This window comes from Schistocerca nitens, chromosome 3 (assembly GCF_023898315.1).
Source record: "Schistocerca nitens isolate TAMUIC-IGC-003100 chromosome 3, iqSchNite1.1, whole genome shotgun sequence".
Taxonomy (NCBI): Eukaryota; Metazoa; Arthropoda; class Insecta; order Orthoptera; family Acrididae; genus Schistocerca; species Schistocerca nitens.
In genome coordinates, this window is record NC_064616.1 from 159,184,565 (window position 1) to 159,208,653 (window position 24,089).

The following is a 24,089-nucleotide window of genomic DNA, read 5'->3' on the forward strand; positions in this document are numbered from 1 at the left end:
GGCGGTGACACCACAGTTTGTCCTTCCCTGGCCGCCTTTGCGCGAGAGAGCTCAGGGCCCATTGGGAGAGCACTTGGGCTGGAACACCGTAATTTAGACTGACGGTGTAGGATACATCGTAGTGAGATACGAGCAGTAGCAGTGAGTACCTGGCAGAAAAGAGCGCCTGCTGAGAGGAAGCGGGCGGTCGGCGGAAGGGCCCATCGGCGTGCCGCAGCACACAGGCCAGGCGGCGCTCGTCCACGGCCAGCCGGAGGAAGCGCAGCAGCCTTCGGAGCTCGCTGCTCGGCTCGAGGCGCAGCCGCTCGAAGTGCAGGAGCGTCGCTTCGTCGGCGTGCGTGTAGTTGGCCCAAGTGGCCGCCAGCTCGCGCCACACCAGCGCCAGCTGCGACGCGAACCTCTCCCACTCTGCACACAAAAGACCGCACGCCGTGTCACTGCGAGGACATCTCTGGAAAATGGGCAAACCAGTTGCAATAAGTAACTCTAACGGTTCACGTTATAAATTTTCAGATAGACTTACTTTTCTCTGATTGACCTGATAATTGGTCTCTGGTACTGAAGTTCCCACATGTAACGGGTGTATAACATGATTTGGCATCCAAAAAGTACCTGAATTTGAGTTTTGCTTACAGAAGGGTATGAGTGCACTAAAATACACGGTACATCCTTGTCGGCTTACTGTGGTAATCGGGTGCTAGCTGAATGGTTATGTCTCGGTAATTCTACTTTCAGTGAATTTTTGATTCGATTTTGTTATATGATGACATGGTTGGAGACCGTGGCTGTTATTTGAAGACAAATGTTGATGGTGTTGACACAGCAACCAGCCACAAATTTATTTTAAGTTCGCCGGCCGGTGTGGCCCAGCGGTTCTAGGCGCTACAGTCTGGAACTGCGCGACCACTACGGTCGCAGGTTCGAATCCTGCCTCGGGCATGGATGTGTGTGATGTCCTTAGGTTAGTTAGGTTCAAGTAGTTCTACGTTCTAGGGGACTGATGTCCTCAGATGTTGAGTCTCATAGTGCTCAGAGCCATTTGAACCATTTTTTTAAGTTCCTTTATTCAAAAGGTACCGTTACCGATTTCGAATCATTACGATTCATCGTCAAATGGCTTTCATGCTTTCATTACAACATGTGCTGCGTTTTTTTACTGATTAGTTATCTTAAAATATAAATAATACATAATTATAAGCACGTCACAAAGATGGCTTGGTTACAGATTTGCATTGGGATGTGACTCACGTGAAATATCCGTTTGTAATACTTGTTTTCATAGTTTTCGTCCAGCAGACAACGAATGCGGCGAAAAATACAAACGTTGTCTGCAGCACGAAAATTATGAAAACAAGTACTACAAACCGACATTTCACGTGGGTCACATCCCAGTGCAAACCTGTAACTGAACCATCTTTGTGACGTGCTTATAATTATGTATTATTTATATTTTAGGATAACTAATCAGTAAAAAAAAAGCGCAGCACATGTTGTAATGAAAGCATGAAAGCCGTCTGACGATGAATCGTAATGAGCCGAAACCGGTAACGGTATCTTTTGAATAAAGGAACTTAAAATAAATTTGTGGCTGGTTGCTGTCTCAACACCATTAGAATTTAGATTTTTCGATGATTGACCTGAAAGGGCAGCATCTCTGTATCGAGTTTTGTATTAAACCTGGGAAAACCGCTGAAAAAACGTACGAAATGTTGAAGTGAGGTTTTGGACTCAGCAGTGTAGCTCAGGCACTTACTTAAGACTGGTATATGTGGTTGGATAGATCAGTATTGTCTTTTTATTACGACAGCGCTGAAAGGGTGCTTCACTCTCCTCATTTTTCGTAGATTTAATATTTTTATTTCACTTTAGATTGATCCAGTGCTAGGTAAATTGTCCAGTATGAGAGTTCTCTTTGTGATGCTGCCTCTGGATCACGGGGGCCTGGGTTCGATTCCCGGCCGGATGGGGGATTTTTTCTGCCCGGGGACTGGGTGTTTGTGTTGTCCTCATCATTTCATCATCATCATCATCATTCGTGATAGTGGTTAGACTAGAATGTGAAAAAATTGAACTTTGTGAAAATTTGGACTTTTGTACTTACGCTGATGACAGCGCAGTTGAGCGCCCCACAAACCAAATATCGTCATCGTCTTTCTGACGCCAGTGCACGAGTGTAAGATGGACTAATTCAAAGTTTCTTTGCAGCTTTAAACCGTTTAATTTAACCTACTTTCTGTCAAATATATCCATGTACACAATAGTATGTGGAGATCTGGTCACTCTTATGCTATCATCTTCAAAATTACTATCGAGTCAGTTTAGATTCCTTCTGAAAATTTGGAAACGGTTTATTTTTCAGGATGATTGTGTCCTTTCGTTACGGTGGGACTACCTCACATTGGTCGGATTAATTGACTGTTCATTACAATACCAATAACATACTATTAATCCCTTTTTGGAGGCCTGTCGGTCGGTGCATTTATTTCTGTGTTATGGATGAAGGTAGGTTCGAGAGTGAACGATTTAGGCAAAGGTTCTGTTCCTTGCTTATTATCTTGCACCATATTGATACGTCTTTTAAAATTAGTTTCATAAAACTTAAACGATTTTCCGTCCACAGCAGTGTTATTTGAATATAAATTTGATTTAAGTATAACGTATATATGTGTAAGCATTATGACAATAAATAGGAGAATTAATCAGACCTTTTCTATTAACAAATTTGTAGTCACACAATCCTTCCACTGATATTTATTGACTTTGCAAAACCAGCACCCATTATTCAAGTACAAGGGGCTCATCCTACTGTGTCCAGATTAAGAGCCTGCAACTGTCACTTCCTGCGAAGCAGACCGGTACAGAGGGCCCCGGACCCAGTAGGGGTCAGCCTGGCCGGTCGTCCCGGAAACACAGACGCTTCCGAGACCACCAGGAGGCGTCCACGGCGCCGCAAGAGGTCGCTACAGCCGCGGACCTCTTTCCTTCCGCTCGACACGTGACTGCAAATAGAGCCAGCCATATCCATGCGCCGAGCAGTATTTAGGCTGGCGCAGGAGGTTTGATTCCCTCTCTTCTTCATCGAAGACTTTCACTGCCTGGGTTACTCTCAGGGTGCATCTTCGACGTGGAAGATCCCCGCCATTTCCTTGCCGTGTCGTCTGCTCGCCGTCACTACTGCTCGCCGTCCGGTCGCCGCCTGCCGGTGCCCGCCGCCGCCGCCGTTCGGTCGCTGCCTGCAGCTGCCTGGTCGCCGCCGCCGCCGCGCCGCCCTTCTCGCGCGCCGCCACCACTATCATTTTCACCTCTCCCTCCGCTGCTCCAACCACCATCACATGGAGCTCATCCTCCACCCCACTTCCCGTCCTTCATTCTCTTCCTGTCCACCCCACCCCTGCGCCACTTTCGGTTGTAACCACCCCCAACTCCTCCTCCCCTATCACTGTCGCACCATCGACAGCTACTGATTTTCCGCCGCTCCCTGCACCGCCTCTGACGGGCTCCAAGCCAGCACGGATTTCGGCTCGACGTTACACAGTCTCTGTGACACCCACGCCCCCTCAGTCTGTGCCATCCGCTGCTAAGGGTGGTCCTGCCCCCCGCCATCTCCCCCTGCAACCCGTCCCCCTACCCCCTCTACACCCGGTCGTGACCACGAAACCCTCAAAGCGCCCGAATGTTGACCCTTCCCCTGAAGTCTCCTCCAAAAAAACCCCCACTCCTCGTGACCCACCCACCCCCATGGACGCGGCTCCGACCCCCGCCCCTGCCACGCCTGCCACCCACACCTTTGTCCTATCCAATCCTGACCCTCAATTCCTTGATGCCCGCTCCCTCACCCTCGCCATCCGGAAATACTACCCCAATGCCCCCATCTCCCTTCTGATTCCTCGCAAGGATTCGGTCCTCATTAAATCCCCCAATGCTTCCTTCCACACAGATCTCCTCTCCCGCATCCGCCGTATCCAATTTGGCCAACGTGCAACCCTCATCCCCTACCACACCCCGTCCTCTCCCCCGTCAACCTTAACCTCCCCGACGTCCGCCAACCTTCACCGCTGTGATCACGAAGCTTAGCCCCGTGATCACAGAGGCTGAGCTGTTGGCGGAACTCAACTCCCGGCCCGACATTGAAATCCGCTTGGCCCGTCGCATCTTCAATGATGCCGGGCCGACTTTTCTCACGAGGATATTCACTGAATCCTCCTCCTCCATTGACCGCCTCCTCACCGAGGGAGCCCTCATCAACAATCGCCGTCATAAGGTGGACCCCTCCCGTTCCCCAGTCCAATCCTACCGCTGCCAATGCTGTCTAACCTACAACGACCACGTTACCTCCTCAAGAATTGCCCCAACCTCACCTCTCCCCCCTCCTGCAACACTTGCAACGAACCGCATCCTACCTACTCATCAAAGTGTAAAGCGAAATCTCCACCAGTCACCCCTGAGCTCACCGTCCCTGTCCGTCCTGTTGATGACCCCATCCACCCCAACAACTCGCTCCGCCCTCCCCCTACTGCTGAGGACATCATCCGTTGCACCACCATTGTGCTCCCAAACATCCACCCCTTCCAGCGCTCGCACACTCTTTCCTGAATCGCCCTCGCTGCCCGTTCCATCTTACAACCTATGCCACATACTCCCACAACCAGGCCCACTTCACGTTCACCACCCTCGTCTAACTCTCCCCTCCCATGGTACACGAACCCTACAGTCTCCTGTACCACAACATTCGCTCCCTGCCCACCCACAAACTCCTCTTCCTCCACACCTGCAGTCAGCACCGCGTGGATGCCTTCGTCCTAAATGAAACCTTCCTTCAACCCCGTATCTCTGTCTCCACGGCTCCTTACACCCTACACCGCACCAATAACCCGTACCCTCTGGCGCGTGGCGGAGTTGCTATAGGCCACCTCAAGCACCTCCCTGTCCGGCCCCAACCTCTCCTTAACAATCCTGCCGAGCATCTCACCCTCAGCCTCTTCTTCCCCACCCTTACCATCACCTGTGCCACCATTTATGTCCGCCCTCGCACCCCCATCCCGTATGATTTCCTGGCCCACACTGACCGCACCTTCTCCACCTACGTGATTGCCGCCGACCTCAATATCCACAGCCATGATCCTGCTGACCTCCAGCGGTGGCATCAGTTTCTCACCACTCTCCAGGGCGACCTGGTTCCCCTGCCTCAGCACACCCGACCAGAATCCAACACCACTGCTGATGTGGTCCTTGCCTCTCCCAACCTCCTTGGGCGCATCACTGCGGATGTCCTTTACCTCATTGGCAGTGACCATGCTCCTGTTCTCCTCACTATCTCTCATGGTCGCCATCCCCGCAACGCTCCTCGCCCTGACGTCCCTCCTAAACTTGTCCATGATTACTCCTGTGCCAACTGGGATGCCTACCAGGACTCCATTCACACCCAGGTTGACGGCCACGACCTTACCCTCCAATCTCCTGATGACATCTCTTGCGCTGCTGCCTTCCTGCTCCAGACCTTGTCTGACGCCGTCGCCACCCATATCCGCACCAAAGCCATCCACCCTCACCGCCCCGCCCTGCCTCCACAGGCCGTCCTTCTTCTTCGAGAGTCCCGCCGCCTCTACCGCTCTTTTCTCCGCACTCGTGACCGGGATGCACTTACCTGCCACCGGCAATTACGACACATCCGCAACCTGCTTACTGCGAAGAAACGCCATGCCTGGCGCCAGACATATACACAACTCAACACCACGCTCCCCATAAACTCTTCCAAGTATTGGTCTGCTTTCCACCGCCTTACTGGGAACCTCCCCGCCCCCCCCCCCCCAGTACCCTCTCCTCCTTAATGACTGTCCCTTTCCTGACGACCTCAGTAAGGCCACCCACTTTGCCTCCCACCTCTCTGATGTTTTTTCCATCCCAGATGATCCCCACTTTGATTATTCCCTCTTCCCTGATGTCATGGACCGTACGAATATCTCTGTTCCTCCCCTTGCTCCTAGCTTCCAGTATTTGGGCCACACCCCACGATCTGAACAACACTCCCATCACTATCCAGGACATCAGCCTCTCACTCCACACTAAACGCAACACTGCTCCCGGCCACGACTTCATTACCTACTGTCACCTCAAACACTGCCCTCCCTCGTTCCTTTCTATCCTTGCCACCCTCTACAATGTCATCCTTGCCACTGGCTTCTATCCCGACCTGTGGAAAACCTCCCGTATCCTGATGTTCTCCAAACCCAACAAGCCTCCATCTGATGCCTCTTCCTATCGTCCTATCTGTCTCACATCGGTGTTCAGCAAGCTCTTGGAATCGATCCTTTCCCGGCGCATCCATCACCACCTCCGCCAAAACCACCTCCTCCCACACACCCAATGTGGCTTTCGACCTTCCTTCTCTGCTGATGACTGCCTGACTCATCTCCTCTCCCTGCAGCTCAACTCCCGTCGCTCCGCCATTTTTGTCTCCCTTAACCTCGAAAAGGCCTATGACCGTGTCTGGCATCCCGGTCTCCTGTTTAAACTCCACACCTACGCCCTTCCTATCAACTACATCCATCTGGTGGCCTCCTTCCTCTCCCACCGCCCCTCCTATGTTACCATCCATAATGCCAATTCCCACACCTTGTACCCCTCTGCAGGTGTGCCCCAGGGCTCTGTCCTCTCCCCTCTCCTCTACCTCCTGTACACGGCAGATATGCCCCAACCCCCCCCTCCAGTACACCTCTTGCAATATGCTGATAACACCGCATTCCTCGCCCTCGCTCCTACCCTCCAACGGTCCCAACGCCTTCTCCAGAATCACCTTGACCTTTTTGCTGCATGGTGTAACCAGTGGCTCCTGAAACTCAACCCTTCCAAGACCCAGGCGATCATCGTAGGTCGTCCCACTCGCTCCTTCTGGCTCCTGGATTTGTCCCTTACTGTCTGTGCCCGTCCTGTCCACCTCACCCCCACCCTCACCTACCTTGGCCTGACCATTGACCGTCACCTCACCTGGATCCCTCATCTCTGCTCCATCCAATCCAAAGCCCACAACTGCCTCCGACTCCTCAAACTCCTCTCCGGCCAGACATGGGGGTTGCACCCCTCTACCATCCTCCACACCTACAAATCCTTAATCCGTCCCATCCTCTGTTATGCCAGTCCTGCCTGGATATCTGCCCCCCCCCCCCTAAATTCTATAAGTCCCTCCAGATCCTTGAGCGTCATGCACTCCGCCTCGCCTTCCGTATACTCCTCCCGTCCCCCACGCGGATCCTCTATGATCTCATTCCTTTCCCCCATCTGCTCCTATTCCTCGAACATATCCGCATCCTCTACACCTCCCGCTGTCTTGAACCCCCCACCCCCTGGTTGCTCCTCTCCTCTCAGATCCCCGCCACCTGCCACGTCTTCACTGTTGTGTCCCCCCTGCCCTCCACCTCTACACCCTACATCTCCTTTCCCAAGGTGGCTTCCATCAACTCCCCCTCCCAGATGATGCCCTCTCTCCCTCCATTTATCCCTCCTATCAACTCTGATCCTCACTCCCCCTCCTTTCCTCTGTCCTTTTCCCAGGCTCCCTCCCCCACTTCCATCCTCTTTTTTTCCACCTCCCCTCTCTTTGCCCCCTTCTCTCCCCCGAGTCCTTTTACATTTCCCTCCTCTGCCTCCTCTCATTCCGTCTCGCGCCTGCCCTTCTCCCCCTTTCTTAGTCCTCTCCCTCCTTGGTTCCCCCCCTTTTCGTTTTTTCCTCTCCTCCCTCCTTGTTTTTCCGTCTACTCCAGTTCCCCCCCCCCCCCCCCCCCATCTGCCTTGGATCGGGAGTGCCATATTTGTGCCGCATTTAGCCGGCCGAAGTGGCCGTGCGGTTAAAGGCGCTACAGTCTGGAACCGCAAGACCGCTACGGTCGCAGGTTCGAATCCTGCCTAGGGCATGGATGTTTGTGATGTCCTTAGGTTAGTTAGGTTTAACTAGTTCTAAGTTCTAGGGGACTAATGACCTCAGCAGTTGAGTCCCATAGTGCTCAGAGCCATTTGAACCATTTTTGTGCCGCATTTTTCGTGCAGTGTTTTACCATGTGTTTTTCCAGCGAGTGCTCCGTGTTGTGTCTTTTGGGAAGTGTTCCGAACAGCCCTCATACTGTCGCTGGGTGTGCATTTTTTTATCTCTTGCGAACAGAAACCGGACTGTCGCCATGTTTTTTAATTGTGTGTCTACTATGTTACTTGTCTGATTCCTGTGTATTTTATCAACATTGCCAACCCCTTTTGCTTTCTGTTTTACCTTTCTGCATTTTTACGCCATTTTTCACTTTAAATAACCATTTTATCACCTGTTTTTTCCTTGTTTCTTTCTTCTTCCTTTTTTAAACAAGTCTGTAGGCTGTAGAGCAGCGTAGTAAGCTGCTGCCAGCCCGCTCCCTTCGGGGGGAATTGAAAATCAATAAAGAAGAAGGAAAAAAAACCTGGAGAGGCTTCCTCTCCCGCCCCATGAGTCTCCTTCCTCTTCATGAACCCACTGATGCCCCTCCTCTCTTCATCCCGCTGCTTCCCCAGCTGCCCCATGCTCTCCCCTCCTTTTCCATCGTCTCTGACCTTTCCCTCGGCAGGTCCCAACTGGAAGTTTTACTCTTCGTCATGTGTGCTCCAAGTGGGTTTTAAGTGTGTTGTCCCGAAGTGTTTTTAATGCTGTGGCCGACCTTTAACCTGTGCATGCGCATTCAGTGTCTTCTGTTTTTTAAGAATCGCCAACTGTGTTTTTTAACTTTCTGGTGACTTTTTAACTGTCCCCCAGGAACGTCTCCATGTCCGTGTATTTTTACCTCCATTTTCTCCCCTTACTCTGTTTTATGTCCCCCTTTCTATCTCCTTATGTATGTATCATTTTATTCTTGTTTTAGTTGTCGTGTCACTCGGCTGAAGAGCGGCGGAGTGTGCCGCTGACAGCCCTCCCCTGCCCATATGGGGCAGGGGAATGAAATCACAATAAAGAAAAAAAGCTGAAGAGACAGTTTACGCCGAGCGGGCCCAGTGGTATCATCGTAGCCGTCGCGTCATCGTCCACCGCCGCCAGCGTACCCGACCCATCCCCGCACGGCCCCTACTCGTCCTCAGACTCAGGTGATGGCAACGTGGACTCCGCGTCGCTCTTCACGAGACGCCCAGGGCTTTGGGGTGGTGAAGTTGTATGGTTACTACACACAGTTTGTTTGGAAGAATCTCTGATTTAGTTATTGGTAGGCTTGGAGGATCAGCCCTACCTCACGAAAATTGTTTTGTAACTCTTGAAGAAAGACTTTAAATAAAACGCTGTAACTCACACTCTCAGATTTTCCTATACATGGACGGCAGATATATTACATCCCCTTTTAATCCGTTACACAAACTTAAGTTCTCAGTTATGTATTTCAGTGAGTGAGGAGCAATCTGAATGCTGAGAGGTCCAGCCAGCAACAGACATTTATGACACGTTTTGTTAGCTCACTCACAACCTCTTGCTTAATATGATAACTTTGCTTCAGGATTTGTGTGGTTGGCATCCTATGGTATCAGATGGTGAGGTTCCCCATAGTCGAGCCCATGCTGTAAGACTTTGTAGCTGGAAACTGAATCAAATCGTGAGAGATATGTTAGTTTCTTGTACCATGTCTTTGCTATTTTGTTATGTGTATTTCTGATGTCTTAGTGTTCCTTTCTTGTCTCGATAATCCACGTTGTAACACCAGTATTGCATGTTTTGGAAGGGTTATTTTGAGTATGTACTCGGGTGTTTGTGACAGGATTCATATGTGACTAAGAAGTAAGAGCATGTTTTCTGGGTCCGCAGCTCGTGGTCTCGTGGTCGCGTTCTCGCTTCCCGGCGTCCCGGGTTCGATTCCCGCCGGGGTCAGGGTCTTTCACCTATCTCGAGATGACTGGGTGTTTGTGTTGTCATCATCATTTCATAATCATTCATGAAAGTGGCGAGATTAGACTGAGCAAAAGTTGGAAGTTTCTACGGGCGCTGATAATTGCGCAGTTGAACGCCCAACAAACAAAACATCATGTTTTCTACAGTCCAGGTGGGTTGAGGATCTAATGATGTCATGTAGCCAAACAAGAAATCAAGAAGCGTTAGAAAGTTCTGAAAATATGGAGGCCTCAAATGCGATAGCACAATTGGAAGTAGATAAGGTGGAGCTAGATTCGCCAGCAGGCAGCGACGAGGTGAGGTAATATAGTTGCATTCGTAAGAAAATGTAACGGTAGGAAAATCACAACGCGAAGTCGAGACCGGAGGCACTATTGATAATAGCGCGAGTTCTGATGCTGAGAGTTGTCACGTTCAGTTTGCTTGTTCCCAAAATTATGCTCAATTGAGCCATGACTGTCAGGTAATTGAGAGTTTGATCAGATGCTTCAGTACATAGGCGAGATGAGAAAAGAGAGATCGGAAAATATAGGAGGTAGGAGAGGGACAAGCAGAGACGAGAATAGGTCAAGAGGAAAAGAGGCGAGGGATATATTGATCAATTAATTAGCCTCTCCTCTATGGAAAATAACTCATTTACCCCCTCCCCTTGTCCATCTCTAAATTGGCGGGAAAAGGATTCAGTCTGTGCTTGAGAGAAAGGATCTCATATCATACAATTCGAGAATAAAATTGCAGTTCTTGTACAGAGATTTAGTGTTGTAGTGGAATTGGGAAGTTAGGTCCGAGGTGAGCAGTGTGTGGATACTGATCTTGAATTTTCTTTTCACAAAATATTTCACGCTCTGAAAACGGAACACCAAAAATAGCAAACACAAAGGCAACAAAAACAACTTATTGCTCGTGAATTGTGCAGGGAATGTCATTGTTCCGTGCTAAAGATTGATATGACGACATTAGTTGTCCGAAAATCATGTAAACACTAGTTGACTGAAGGTGTACTTTCTGTCTATATAGGGAGAGTCTCCGGCTCTGCGGCCAATGACCGGCCGCCAACATAAATTAGCATGAATCGTCTCCTCTTCTGTTGCTCTCTTATTTAGTTGTTCGTCCTCCTAGACTAGCCTAGACCTGGTAACTTCTTCCATAGGCGCGCTCCTTGTATACTGTATATTGAAATATATTCTCTTTATTTTACCGGATTTTCTGTTCTGTCATTTAACGGCAGCCCTGGCTGCCTGCTCACAAGTCTCACCGCTCGACCTCCTGTACAATGTCGTCGTAAGCCGGATGCAACACTCTTCTTGTTTCCCTGCAAATGTACAGGTATTTAAAGGGAATGATGATTATAAATTGTTAAAAATAATTATCATTTGGAATATACATCTACATCTACAAGTGTACTCTATAGCTCACACTTAAGTGCCTGGCAGAGGGTTCATCAAACTACCTTCACAATAAATCTTTATTATTCCACTCTCGAGCAGCGCGAGGAAGAAATGAACACCTATATGTAGGTTTATTTATTGCATTATACAAAAATCTTAGAGCATTACGTGCCAACAATCTCATCAATGATGTAAGCTCTAGTCATGAGTGAGCTGTTGCGCCGGCCAGTGTGGCCGAGTAGTTCTAGGCGCTACAGTCTGGAACCGCACGACCGCTACGGTCGCAGGTTCGAATCCTGCCTCGGGCATGGATGTGTGTGATGTCCTTAGGTTAGTTAGGTTTAAGTAGTTCTAAGTTCTAGGGGACTTATGACCTCAGACGTTAAGTCCCATAGTGCTCAGAGCCATCTGAGCTCTTGCGCAATATACTTTTACTCATTGTATAAACTGTCAGTCACTGGAATAATTAATTTTACTTAGAATTCCACGCATTGGACAGTGGTATGTGACGCAATGTTAGCAAACATATTTGTTTCAGTTTGAACACTTCATTGGCGTCGTGCTGTCACAACTTGATGGAAAGAAATTGCGTCTGGCACGTTTGCATCTTTCGTTGCCACGACTGGAGCTTCGTGTTGATGGACTCACTATTTGTAATTTTGTAACTATGGCCGCTGACCATTCCGTGGCAGCATTTTCTTAGCTTCAATGTAACGAATAGTCAGAAGTTTACCAAATCATTGAGAAATCTTCTTCTTTTGCAAAAAACATTTTTTCCACCCAGGATTTACATCTCACCTCACCACGAAAGCATTGTAGGCAGAAGTGTCAATAATATTGTAGAAAAGGGTAATTGGCCAGCAGTTGGTTTTCCTCTTGCATGTGGAGGTGCCAATAAGCTGGTCCAATGTGTTAACTGCTCCCTTACTTGCGTTATAGTGTAATACTATGTTTGATTTCTTGTCTTATCTGTTTCCTATTTCCTCACTGTTGTGCACTGTGCTCTTAGGACAACCTCTTTTTCTTCCTTCTAACCAAACATGCGACCGTGATATCCTCAGTAAAAAGACTGAAGTGTGAACATCTTCTTCGCTTGATATAGCATTGGGGAGTTCAGGTTTATTTTTTCTCACTGTCCCCAGCACTGTAAGACGTCTTTTGAGAATTCTTTAGCCTAATGCATATGATGTAAAGAAATCGTCGCAAGTGACATCGTCGCAAGCTGTGAAAACCGTCATAGCTTGATTTTTCTCAGGTGATTGCCCAAATAATTTTCCTCTATAGTGTTGTGTCTTCAAAATACATGAAGTAGCACTATCACAAAATGTCCACATTTTTAGATCGTATTTTGAGGGTTTACTCGGTTCACATTAGTAGTAGGACAATGTATGTCCTACACCACTTTGTTAGTGCAGGTTGCATACAATCTGGGGCAAACCTGATTTATTTATGACACTCTCGCCTTAACCTGTTGATATGTAAATTGATTTATGACCTATTGGGGGTTGATTTATGGCGCCATTGGGATAGTCTGTCCTTCTGAGAATTCCTCACGCCTCCCCCAACTCTCTGGTAAATCCCCTACCCCTGCCCCCTTTCCCACACCAATACCAACAAACTTTTGATATCAAATTAATTAACTAATTAAATTGATCAATTAATTACCCCCTCCTCTATGGAAAATAACTCACTTACCCCCTCCCCTTCCCCATCTCGAAATTGTCGGGAAAAGGATTCAGTCTGTGCTGGAGAGGAAGGATCTTATGAGACGAAATTCAAATCAGTGTCAATAATATATTGATATATATTCTTTATTTAATTAATTTAAGGGAGACAGGGCTTCCCCATTGGGTAGAGCTCACGTCTGCACCATAACACCCCCGCTTCCCATGACGTAGTAACTGTAAGCACTGAGGAATGGAATGAAGTGCGGTATAGTAGCCGCTGTTTGGGGTCTCTGGCGAATGTGTCTGTCGCGTGGGCGCCTCCACGGAGATCAAAATTCGCCCAAGGTTCTAATTACGAATAACAATATTAAATACCACTGACCACAGACCATCAAGTGATAGCATTTAGTTGATCAGAAAATCCCAGACTCGCTTCCTGTCTGTGTCTCTTTCAAGAGACTACTTCCTGTTTGCGTGTGTGAACCAACGTCTTCAAACACTCAGACACAGATTTTCATCCCTCCTCAGAATATTGTGTTCCTGTTGACTGGGGACAAAGGGAGAGCTGACGTAATTTCCATATCAAAAATTGAGAGAAATATCCCATTTGCACTACCCTATGTAATTAACAATTGGTTAAAATGGCTCTGAGCACTATGGGACTCAACTGCTGAGGTCATTAGTCCCCTAGAACTTAGAACTAGTTAAACCGAACTAACCTATGGACATCACAAACGTCCATGCCCGAGGCAGGATTCGAACCTGCGACCGTAGCGGTCTTGTGGTTCCAGACTGCAGCGCCTTTAACCGCACGGCCACTTCGGCCGGCGCTTAACAATTTACAAGAGTCAAACAAATCACTTGTAACACTCACCACAACCTTACTATGATCCTTCTTTGTAATATAAATATATTTTCAATGTTCGAGTGTCACACGCAAAACATTATGCAAATCAAGTAATTAAATTTCCACCACAATAGATTGTAGAGATATATATATCTCAGGTCTTGTATACACCGACGTTTGAGAACACAAGAACGTTTCCATCTCAACGTTTCCACTAAACATATCAGGTGAAAAAATTAAACTTATCACACACACTTGCGATCGCAAAAGAGCACTCTGTCCGGCGACTGCCGGGGTCTGCAGTCATACTGTCCGCTGCCAGCAGGGATATTGGTTCAAAATGGTTCAAATGGCTCTGAGCACTATGGGACTCAACTGCTGAGGTCATTAGTCCCCTAGAACTTAGAACTAGTTAAACCTAACTAACCTAAAGACATCACAAACATCCATGCCCGAGGCAGGATTCGAACCTGCGACCGTAGCGGTCTTGCGGTTCCAGACTGCAGCGCCTTTAACCGCACGGCCACCTCGGCCGGCCGCAGGGATATTGCATCGTCTCATGGGCGCCGGCTGCTAGACGTACCGGATATGCCGGAGCTGCACTCCCATACCCCGGCATCCACACATTGTCCCTACCAAAAGCTCAGAGGTTGGAGATACTGTCACCAAGCAGTCAACTGATCTATTTACACATGGGGGAATAGTCGTCAAGAGCAAGCACCCATCATTTTGAATCTTCCCGCATAACACACACGTCTGCTTCTGTCTCCACTCACCCAGTGCACTGGTCACTTCGATAGTTCCCTCTGCTTTGTACCTGAGGCAGGTATTACACTATCATATTTTTTGACAAAGAAATATGATCAAATATTAGTCGAATTTCTTTGACAAAGACCTTGGTGTGGCGCTGAAAACGGGTATTACTATGTCATCATGTTTTTCGTCAAGGTTCAAGAAGGCAGACAACAACAATTTATTATACACTTGTACCGCAACTGCATTGTGTGTGCATTTGGAACAGAAGCTGCGGAAGAACGGGAAATATACTACGGTGAAGCCATAGGTTTTACGTCGAGACAGTAAAAGCATTCAGCAAAACTTGTTACGAGACCTGCAAGTGGAGGACGTCAAGTCTTATACAAATACCGAATGGAAGAGAATGCATTTCAGTATTTGCTCAGTAAAGTGGCTCTCACTTGAGTAACACTGCGATTTCTTGCTACAGGACAGAGCTTCACTAGCTTACAATACAGCACTCGAATACCACAGAGCACGTCAACCAAAATAATTCCAGAAACGTATAAGGCGATTTATAAAGCACAGAAGGAGGAATATCAGAAGATAAATAAATGTTTAGTGCACTACATGATCATTAAGGACTATTTTTACTTTTAAATAATTTAATTACCTGAATCAGTGTCCCAAAAACTACCAAATTAATAACAGGTACGAAACAGTTGAAACACTTTTAACTTGTGGCATCCAGAGTTCATAAAAAGACAACTAGAATGGAAAGATAAGAAAAAAATTAGTTTTGAGTATGTCGTTCTATATTAAGATTTGCTGAAAAGCTGCCTAGACGTTTCGAGATGTAGAGGTGGGTTCAAAAATGTTCAAATGGCTCTGAGAACTATGGGACTTAACATCTGAGGTTATCAGTCCCCTAGAACTTAGAACTACTTAAACCTAACTAACATAAGGACATCACACACATCCATGTCCGAGGCAGGATTCGAACCTGCGGTCGCGCGGTTCCAGACTGAAGCGCCTAGAACTGCTCGGCCACACCGGCCGGCCAGATGTGGGTGGCTGTAGCTGTAATTGTGGATTTGAAGTCGCCCACAGCATATCCCACCTGCCCATCAGCAGACGATTGACGACATGCAGTGCCCCCTCCTCTATCGGAAAAAGGTCATTATAAAAAGAGTTGAAGGAACACACAAACCAAACTTTGCAGCTCTGTTTGCAAACACACAACAGACGTAATGTAGCTGTAGCAATGACAGTGCTCCAAGCGCTTATATTTCACATTGCAGTGAACAGAAGGCGAACGAATTTTATGATCAAATCTACGGGGAAGCTGTAGATGTGATCATATTTATTTGACGAAAGGCGAGATTTGACAAATTTCCCTATTACATTATAAAATTTCTGTGACATAAATGTTTGACATATCAGCTTTGACAAAGAAATATGGTAGTGTAATACTAACTGCCTGTCACAGGCTGAGCTAATCTGTGACATCCAGTCATTGCAACACTAGGTGCCAGAACCAACGATAAAATGCACAGACACATGTATACGGATTGCTGTAGGAGGTAGTGTGCTAGGTATCACGCGAAAATGCATGCGGCCAGCAGTGGTGTGAGCATTGCTCTAGATAGTTTGCTTCTGCCAAACACCGTCACGTACTCCAGCAATAAATAATATATCTTTTTAACCGAAATTTGTATTTATTTATTCTTTCCCCATTTTCCACCTCCTCACTTACAGTGGTGTGGTATATACTTAACAGCCGCGTGGGGTAGCCGTGCGGTCTAGGGCGCCTTGTCACAGTTCGCGTTGGTTCCCCTGTCGGACGTTCGCGTCCTCACATGGGCATCGGTGTATGTGTTGCCCTTAGCGTAAGTTAGTTTAATTAGTGTGTAAGCCTAGGGATCGATGACCTCGGCAGTTTGGTCCCACAGAACCTTACCAAAAATTTCCAAATTATATATCTAACATATGTCTTCTGTGCTCCTCTTGATGAATAGGAGAAATAATTTTGGAGACGTAGGCAATACGATGATGAAAGCACCATGGTCCCTTGCGAGGCTCTCTTGGTGTCGTAAAATGCCAATCGTCCAATATGTAAACTAATGTGCATTCAGGGTATGGAACGTGAATTCGTTCATGTCTCCAGCAGATGTGGCACTGGGAGACACACATGCTTCCTGGTTGTACCAGCAGCTACAAAGGTACCAATAGCCATGGTGTCAATATGTTAGTTGACAGGTTCTCATAATTGGCAGTTACCAAGAAGAGCTGGGCGAACCTGACCTGTCTCTCACATTGCACCAGTTGGTCAAAGCTGCAATGGCATTGCTGTGCTGAGTTGTCGGTTCTACAATTCCTCTGCAACTACACATGGTGTAGCAGTGTGCATTGTGACTGCAGTTCACAGCTGTTGCAGATCCATGCTGATCCATAATGGTCATGAAACCATCGTTTAGCATCACCTCAGTTCCCGGGACTTCTGAAGATAGACGTTGACTGTGGATATTGTATCACAGACATAGCCACTTTGACTGTTCAGAGATGTCACTAAACATGCCCAAAGATGTAAACAACCATGCATGAGCAGCGCCTACTAGATGGAGGGGGTCCGACAGCCGATCAGTTCCAGTCATTCCACCAGGAAGGAGGTACACAGTTCGTGTTGTCTGTAGTTCAACCATGCCTAGGTGGTCACTACTGCGGTTCGATCGTGTCGGTATTGTTACTTTGTGGCAGGAAGGACTATCAACAAGGGCAGTGTCCAAGCATCTCGGAGTGAAGCAAAGAGATGTTGTTCGGACATGGAGGAGATACAGAGAGACAGGAAATGTCGATGACATGCCTCGCTCAGGCCGCCCAAGGGCTACTACTGCAGTAGATGGCCGCTAACTACGGATTATGGCTCGGAGGGACCCTGGTAGCAAAGCCACTATGTTGAATAATGCTTCGTATTCTGCCACAGGACGTCGTGTTACGATTCAAACTGTGTGCAATAGGGTGCATGATGTGCAACTTCACTCCCGACGTCTATGGCGATGTCCATCTTTGCAACCACGACACCATGCAGTGCGGTACAGAAGGGCCCAACAAAATGCCAAATAGATCGCTCAGGATTGGCATCACGTTGCTTCACCGATGGGTGTCGCATATGCCTTCGACCAAACAATCGTCGGAGACGTGTTTGGAGGCAACCCAGTTAGGCTGAACGCCTTAGACACACTGTCCAGCGAGTGCAGCAAGGTGGAGGTTCCCTGATGTTTTGGGGTGGCATTATGTGGGACCGACGTAGGCCGCTTGTGGTCATGGAAGACGCCGTAACGGCTGTACGATACATGAATGCCATCCTACGACTGATAGTGCAACCATATCGGCAACACATTGGAGAGGCATTCGTTTTTATGGACGACAGTTCGCGCCCCCATCGTGCACATCTTATGAATGACTTCCTTCAGGATAACGACACCGCTCGACTAGAGTGGCCAGCATGTTCTCCAGACATGAACCCTATGGAACACCGCTGGGATGGATTGAAACGGACTTGTACACTTTTTTTTTAATCCATCTTTTATTCTATATGTATGAAAGTTTTACAGTGTGTAGATACATCCTTTAGGAACAATATTTTCATTTCACCACATAATTTCCATCCCTCTTAACTGCCTTACGCCATTTTGGAACTAGCGCCTGCACCCGCACGGTAAGATTCTGGACCAACCTGTTGGAGCCACTGTTTGGCAGGGTGCATAAGGTAGTCATCATCTTCAAACCTTATTCCACGAAGAGTCTTTCAGTTTCCCAAAGAGATGATAGTCACATGTAGCTAGGACAGGACTGTAAGGCGGGTGTTTCTGTGTTGTCCATCCGAGTTTTGTGATCGCTTCCATGTTTTTTTGTCTGACATGTGGCCGTACATTGTCGTGCAACTGCAAAACATCCTGCTTTTGCCGATGCTGCCGAACACGACTCAGTCGAGCTTGAAGTTTCTTCAGTGTCGTCAATTTTGCATCAGAATTTATGGTAGTTCCACTTGGCATGATGTCCACAAGCAAGAGTACTTTGGAATCGAAAAACACCGTAGCCATAACTTTTCCAGCAGAAGGTGTGGTTTTGAATTTTTTTTTCTTGTGTGAATTTGTATGATGCCACTCCATTGATTGCCTCTTCGTCTCTGGTGAAAAATGATGGAGCCATGTTTCATTACCTGTCACAATTCTTCCAAGAAATCCATCTCCACCATTCTCGTACTGTTCCGAAAGTTCGCTGCATATCGTTTTTCTTGTTTCTTTGTGAGCCACTGTCAACATCCTGGGAACCCACCTGGCACAAACCTTTTTTAAGGCCAACACTTTCAGTATTCTGCAAACACTTCCTTCCCCTATCGCAACGTAGCATGGCAATTCGTTCACTGTGTGCGTCTGTGGGCAGTCACCAATTCGTTAACTCTCTGCACATTGTCTGGAGTGTGTGCAGTACGAGGCCTGCCGCTGCGAGGACAATCATCAATATTGCCGTGCCCGCTTTCATCATGTAACCTACTTGCCAACCGACTAACTGTACTGCGATCGACAGCAGCATCTCTATACACCTTTTTCTACTTCTTGTGGATGTTTCCCACTGTCTCGTTTTCGCAGCACAGGAATTCTATGACAGCACGTTGCTTCTGACGAACGTCAAGTGTAGCAGCCATCTAGACATGCTGTGGCGGCACCACTCACGGGAACAGGTTGAACTAAGTTTTAAAACAAGTGGGAAGGATGTATTTACACACTGAAAAACTTTCACACATGCAGAATGAAAACTTTCTTTTTACAAAAATTGTGCATATCTTTTGGAGTGACCCTCGTATACGCAATGTGATCAAGGTGATCAAAAGTATCCCGACTCCACCAAAAACACAAGTTTTTCATTTTAGGCGCATTGTGCTGCCGCCTACTGCCAGGTACTCCATATCAGCGACCTCAGTAGTCATTATTTATTTATTTATTTATTTATTTATTGTTCCGTGGGACCAAATTAAGGATAAGTCTCCATGGTCATGGAACAAGTCAATACATGAAATTGTAACACGATATTAGAAACAGATAAAATGAAATATAAAAAACATATTCAGGTGACAAGTAAGTTTAAATAAAGAAAATCAACAATGTGACACTGGAATTTGCTTAATTTTTTAGATGTTCCAGGAGCTCCTCGACAGGGTAGAAGGAGTGAGCCATGAGGAAACTCTTCAGTTTAGACTTAAAAGGGTTTGGGCTACTGTTAAGATTTTTGAGTTCTTGTGGTAGCTTATTGAAAATGGATGCAGCAGAATACTACACTCCTTTCTGCACAAGAGTCAAGGAAGTGCATTCCACATGCAGATTTGATTTCTGCCTAGTATTAACTGAGTGAAAGCTGCTAACCCTTGGGAATAGGCTAATATTGCAAACAACAAACGACATTAAAGAAAATATATACTGTGAGGGCAATGTCAGAATTCCCAGACTATTGAATAGGGGTCGACAAGACGTTCTCGAACTTACACCACATATAGCTCGAACAGCCCGTTTTTGAGCCAAAAATACCCTTTTTGAATCAGAAGAATTACCCCAAAAAATAATACCATACGACATAAGCGTATGAAAATATGCGAAGTAGACAACTTTTCGTGTTGAAGTGTCACTTATTTCATATACTGTTATAATGGTAAATAAAGCAGCATTTAGTTTCTGAACAAGATACTGGACATGGGCTTTCCACAACAGCTTACTATCTATCCGAACGCCTAGGAACTTGAACTGTTCCGTCTCGCTTATAATATAACCATTCTGTCTGATCAATATATCGGTTCTTGTTGAATTGTGAGTTAGAAACTGTAAAAACTGAGTCTTACTGTGATTTAACATCAAATTATTTTCCACAAGCCACGAACTTATTTCATGAACTACATTATTTGATACTGTTTCAATATTACACACAAGATCCTTCACTACCAAGCTGGTGTCATCAGCAAACAGAAATATTTTTGAATCACCTGTAGTACTAGAAGGCATATCATTTATATAATTAAGAAACAGCAGTGGCCCCAGCACCGACCCTTGGGGAACGCCCCACTTAACAGTGCCCCATTGGGACTGAACATCACTACCACTCTCAATATTGCGGAAAATTACCTTCTGCTTTCTGTTCTTAAAGTAAGAGGCGAACCAATTGTAAGCTACTCCCCTTACTCCATAATGGTCCAACTTCTGCAGTAATATTTTGTGGTCAACACAGTCAAAAGCCTTCGTTAAATCAAAGAAAACTCCTAGCGTTCGCAACCTTTTATTTAATCCGTCCAAAACCTCACAGAGAAAAGAGAATATCGCATTTTCAGTTGTTAAACCATTTCTAAAACCAAACTGAACATTTGACAGCAAATTATGTGAATTTAAATGCTCCAGTAACCTTGTATATACAACCTTCTCGATAACTTTAGCAAACACCGATGGCATAGAAATAGGTCTATAATTGTCAATATTATCCCTGTCTCCCTTTTTATAAAGTGGCTTCACTACCGAGTACTTTAGTCGGTCAGGAAACCGACCACTCCTAAAGGAAAAGTTACAGGTATGGCTAAGTACTGGGCTAACATACATAGAACAATACTTCAGTATTCTGCTAGATACCCCGTCATATCCACGAGAGTTCTTGGTCTTTAGTGATTTAATTATTAAGTCAATCTCCCTCTTGTCAGTATCATGGAGGAGCATTTCAGGTAACAGTCTCGGAACACTTTTTTCTAAGAGCGCTATATGATTCCCTGTTGGGACTAGGTTTCTATTTAGTTCACCTGCTATATTCAGAAAGTGATTATTAAATACTGTACATATATGCGACTTACCAGTAACACGGACGTTCCCACTACGCACTGATTCTGTATCCTTGATCTGTCTCTGCAGACCAGCCACTTCCTTTACGACTGACCATATGGTTTTAATTTTATCTTGAGACTTAGCTATTCTATCTGCATACCACATACTTTTTGCCTTCCTAATAACATTTTTAAGCACCTTAAAATACTGTTTGTAATGGGCTGCTGCATTTAGATTTTGACTGTTTCTAACGCATTTATATAACTGCCACTTTGTTCTACAAGATATTCTTATTCCTCTAGTCAGCCACCCAGGCTGCCTGTTTGTGCTAGTACCCTGTTTTGAACGTTCTAACGGAAAGCAACTTTCAAAGAGCACGAGAAAAGTATTGAGAAAAGCATTATATTTATCGTCTACTGTATCAGCGCTATAAACATCTTGCCACTCTTGTTCCTTGATAAGGTTTACAAAAGTCTCTACAGCAACTGGATCAGCTTTCCTAAACAGCTGATGACTATCTTTAACACGTGTTGCAGCACAAAAATCTTTTAGAGTTAAAATTTGTGCATCATGATTTGAAAGGCCATTCACCTTTTTGCTAACAGAATGCCCTTCTCGTAATGAGGAATGAACAAAAATGTTGTCTAAGGTTGTTATACTGTTCCCTTGCACTCTCGTTGGAAAGAATACGGTTTGCATAAGATTATATGAATTAAGGAGGTCTACCAGCATCCTCTTCCTTGCACAATCACTTATACAATTAATATTGAAGTCACCACATATAACTAACTTTTTGTATTTCCTATAAAGTGAACCAAGAACCTCCTCTAACTTTAGCAAAAATGTTGTGAAATCAGAGTCTGGGGATCTATAAATAACAACAGTTAGAAGTTTAGCTCCATTAAATTTAACCACACCTGCACAACATTCAAATACCTTTTCAGTGCAGTACTTTGAAACATCAATTGACTCAAATGGGATTCCGTTTTTCACATACATGGCTACTCCCCTACACCGCAAAGAGCTCCTCGAGAAGCTGCCAGCTAACCTGTATCCTGGTAAAGGAAGCCTATGAATTATCTCCTTATTTAAGAAGTGTTCAGATACACCAATAATTTCAGAGTCAACATCTATAAGCAATTCACTAACTTTATCTCTAATACCTTGTATATTTTGATGAAATATACTAATTCCCTCATTACTCGGATACCTAAGCTTTGTCAAAAGTGGTTCCTTTGTTAGAGAGACTTCCCTTAAGCAGGAATACCTATCAGCTGACTTCAATCTAAAAAAGGTGCAGCTCTAACACCCACTACTGCAGGAATTTTCCCATGAGTGATCCCACCAACCCCACCTATGCTGTCACCTATAAGCTTTGCTAACCTTCCCTTCCCATACCTGTTGAGGTGCAGGCCATGTCTAGTGAAACCCGTCCTGCTGATAGACTCCACCGACACCAAAGAAATGTGACCCATGCTTTCTGTCATCAGCGCACCCCCAAGTCTCATGTTATTACGCCTGACGGCTGTATTAAGATGAGGCCGATCGTGGCGCTGAAACAGTTCCACGAAATGCCCATTCGTGTTGCCAGTGTGAGTGGCTATCTTTTCCAGGTCACCATCTATGTCATACTCCCCATCCCTATTAATACTATTACCAGCCCCACCCACAATCACTACCTGATCCTCTTTAGTAAAATCCCTACATAACCCGCCCTATGTTAACAGTCACCTGAGCCAATCCTGCATTAGGCTTCACAATGCTGGTGACCTGGTAGTCACTCCCCAGCACTTCCTGCAACTGCTGGCCTACACCTCTGCCATGAGAACTACCTAACAGCAGAACCTTCTTCTTCCTCTTCGACTTTGCAACTGTTCTAGCCACCGTAACTACTGAGGTCTGCTGCATACTTCCTACATCTGCAGCTACTAGAGATTCCTCTCCACTAGACTCTGACAGTTGGTCATATCTATTACAAACACCAATAGTAAAACTATCTGAAAATCTTCTTCTCCTAGCCGATCTCTTGCCAACAGCCAGCTCCCATTCCCCAACCCCCTTCTCCCTCCTCATCCTATCTAGCTCCCCCTGTGCGTTTTTCAACTGCACCTGAAGGGCACAGATCTTACGCTCCTGCTCCTCTATCAACTCACTCTTGCTACATAACCTACAGTTCCAGGAGAGGATCTCACCAGAATGCCCACTGGCTTCCCCACTGCATTCCCCCCAGTGAAAATACTTCGAACAAGTCTCACACCGCAATCCACTACTCACGAACCTACGGCAAAGCCCACACTTCTCACTCACGGTAAAATTTTACTTTTTTTTTAAGTTCCGCTACTACAATAAGAAGATGTTAAAACCTGACTACAATAATCACAAACTTACTCTGCAAGGGAAGTAACTACTATTATTAACAGTATTAATAAACAACAAATGTGAATATAACAAAAGACTAATACAGAAAGAGAATCAAACGTCTAATGACACAGTAACGAAGCTGAAAACAGTTCCCAAAAGGTTCTTCTGAAATTATTTCACCAGAAAACACAAAAAACACCGGTTGAAGACAACTAAAGTTCCTAAATAAACCACTATACACAAACAATCAGTACTTAGCTTTCGATGCGCCGCTACAGCTGCAACTGGTCAGCGCGGAATGTAAACACAGCTAAGAGGTTACGTTGCTCGATACGAAACACTCACAAATATCAC

At 46.1% G+C, this 24,089-nt stretch overlaps 1 protein-coding gene across 1 annotated transcript in view; it reads right to left on the minus strand.

Annotated features, from left to right (window-relative positions):
* The window catches only part of LOC126249118 (WSC domain-containing protein 1-like), a 155,653-nt gene that overhangs the window by 29,130 nt on the left and 102,434 nt on the right, over positions 1-24,089 (minus strand). The window contains exon 3 of the mRNA XM_049950769.1: positions 150-408. Coding sequence (XP_049806726.1) covers positions 150-408 — 259 coding nt within the window. The remainder of the gene's footprint in view (positions 1-149; positions 409-24,089) is intronic.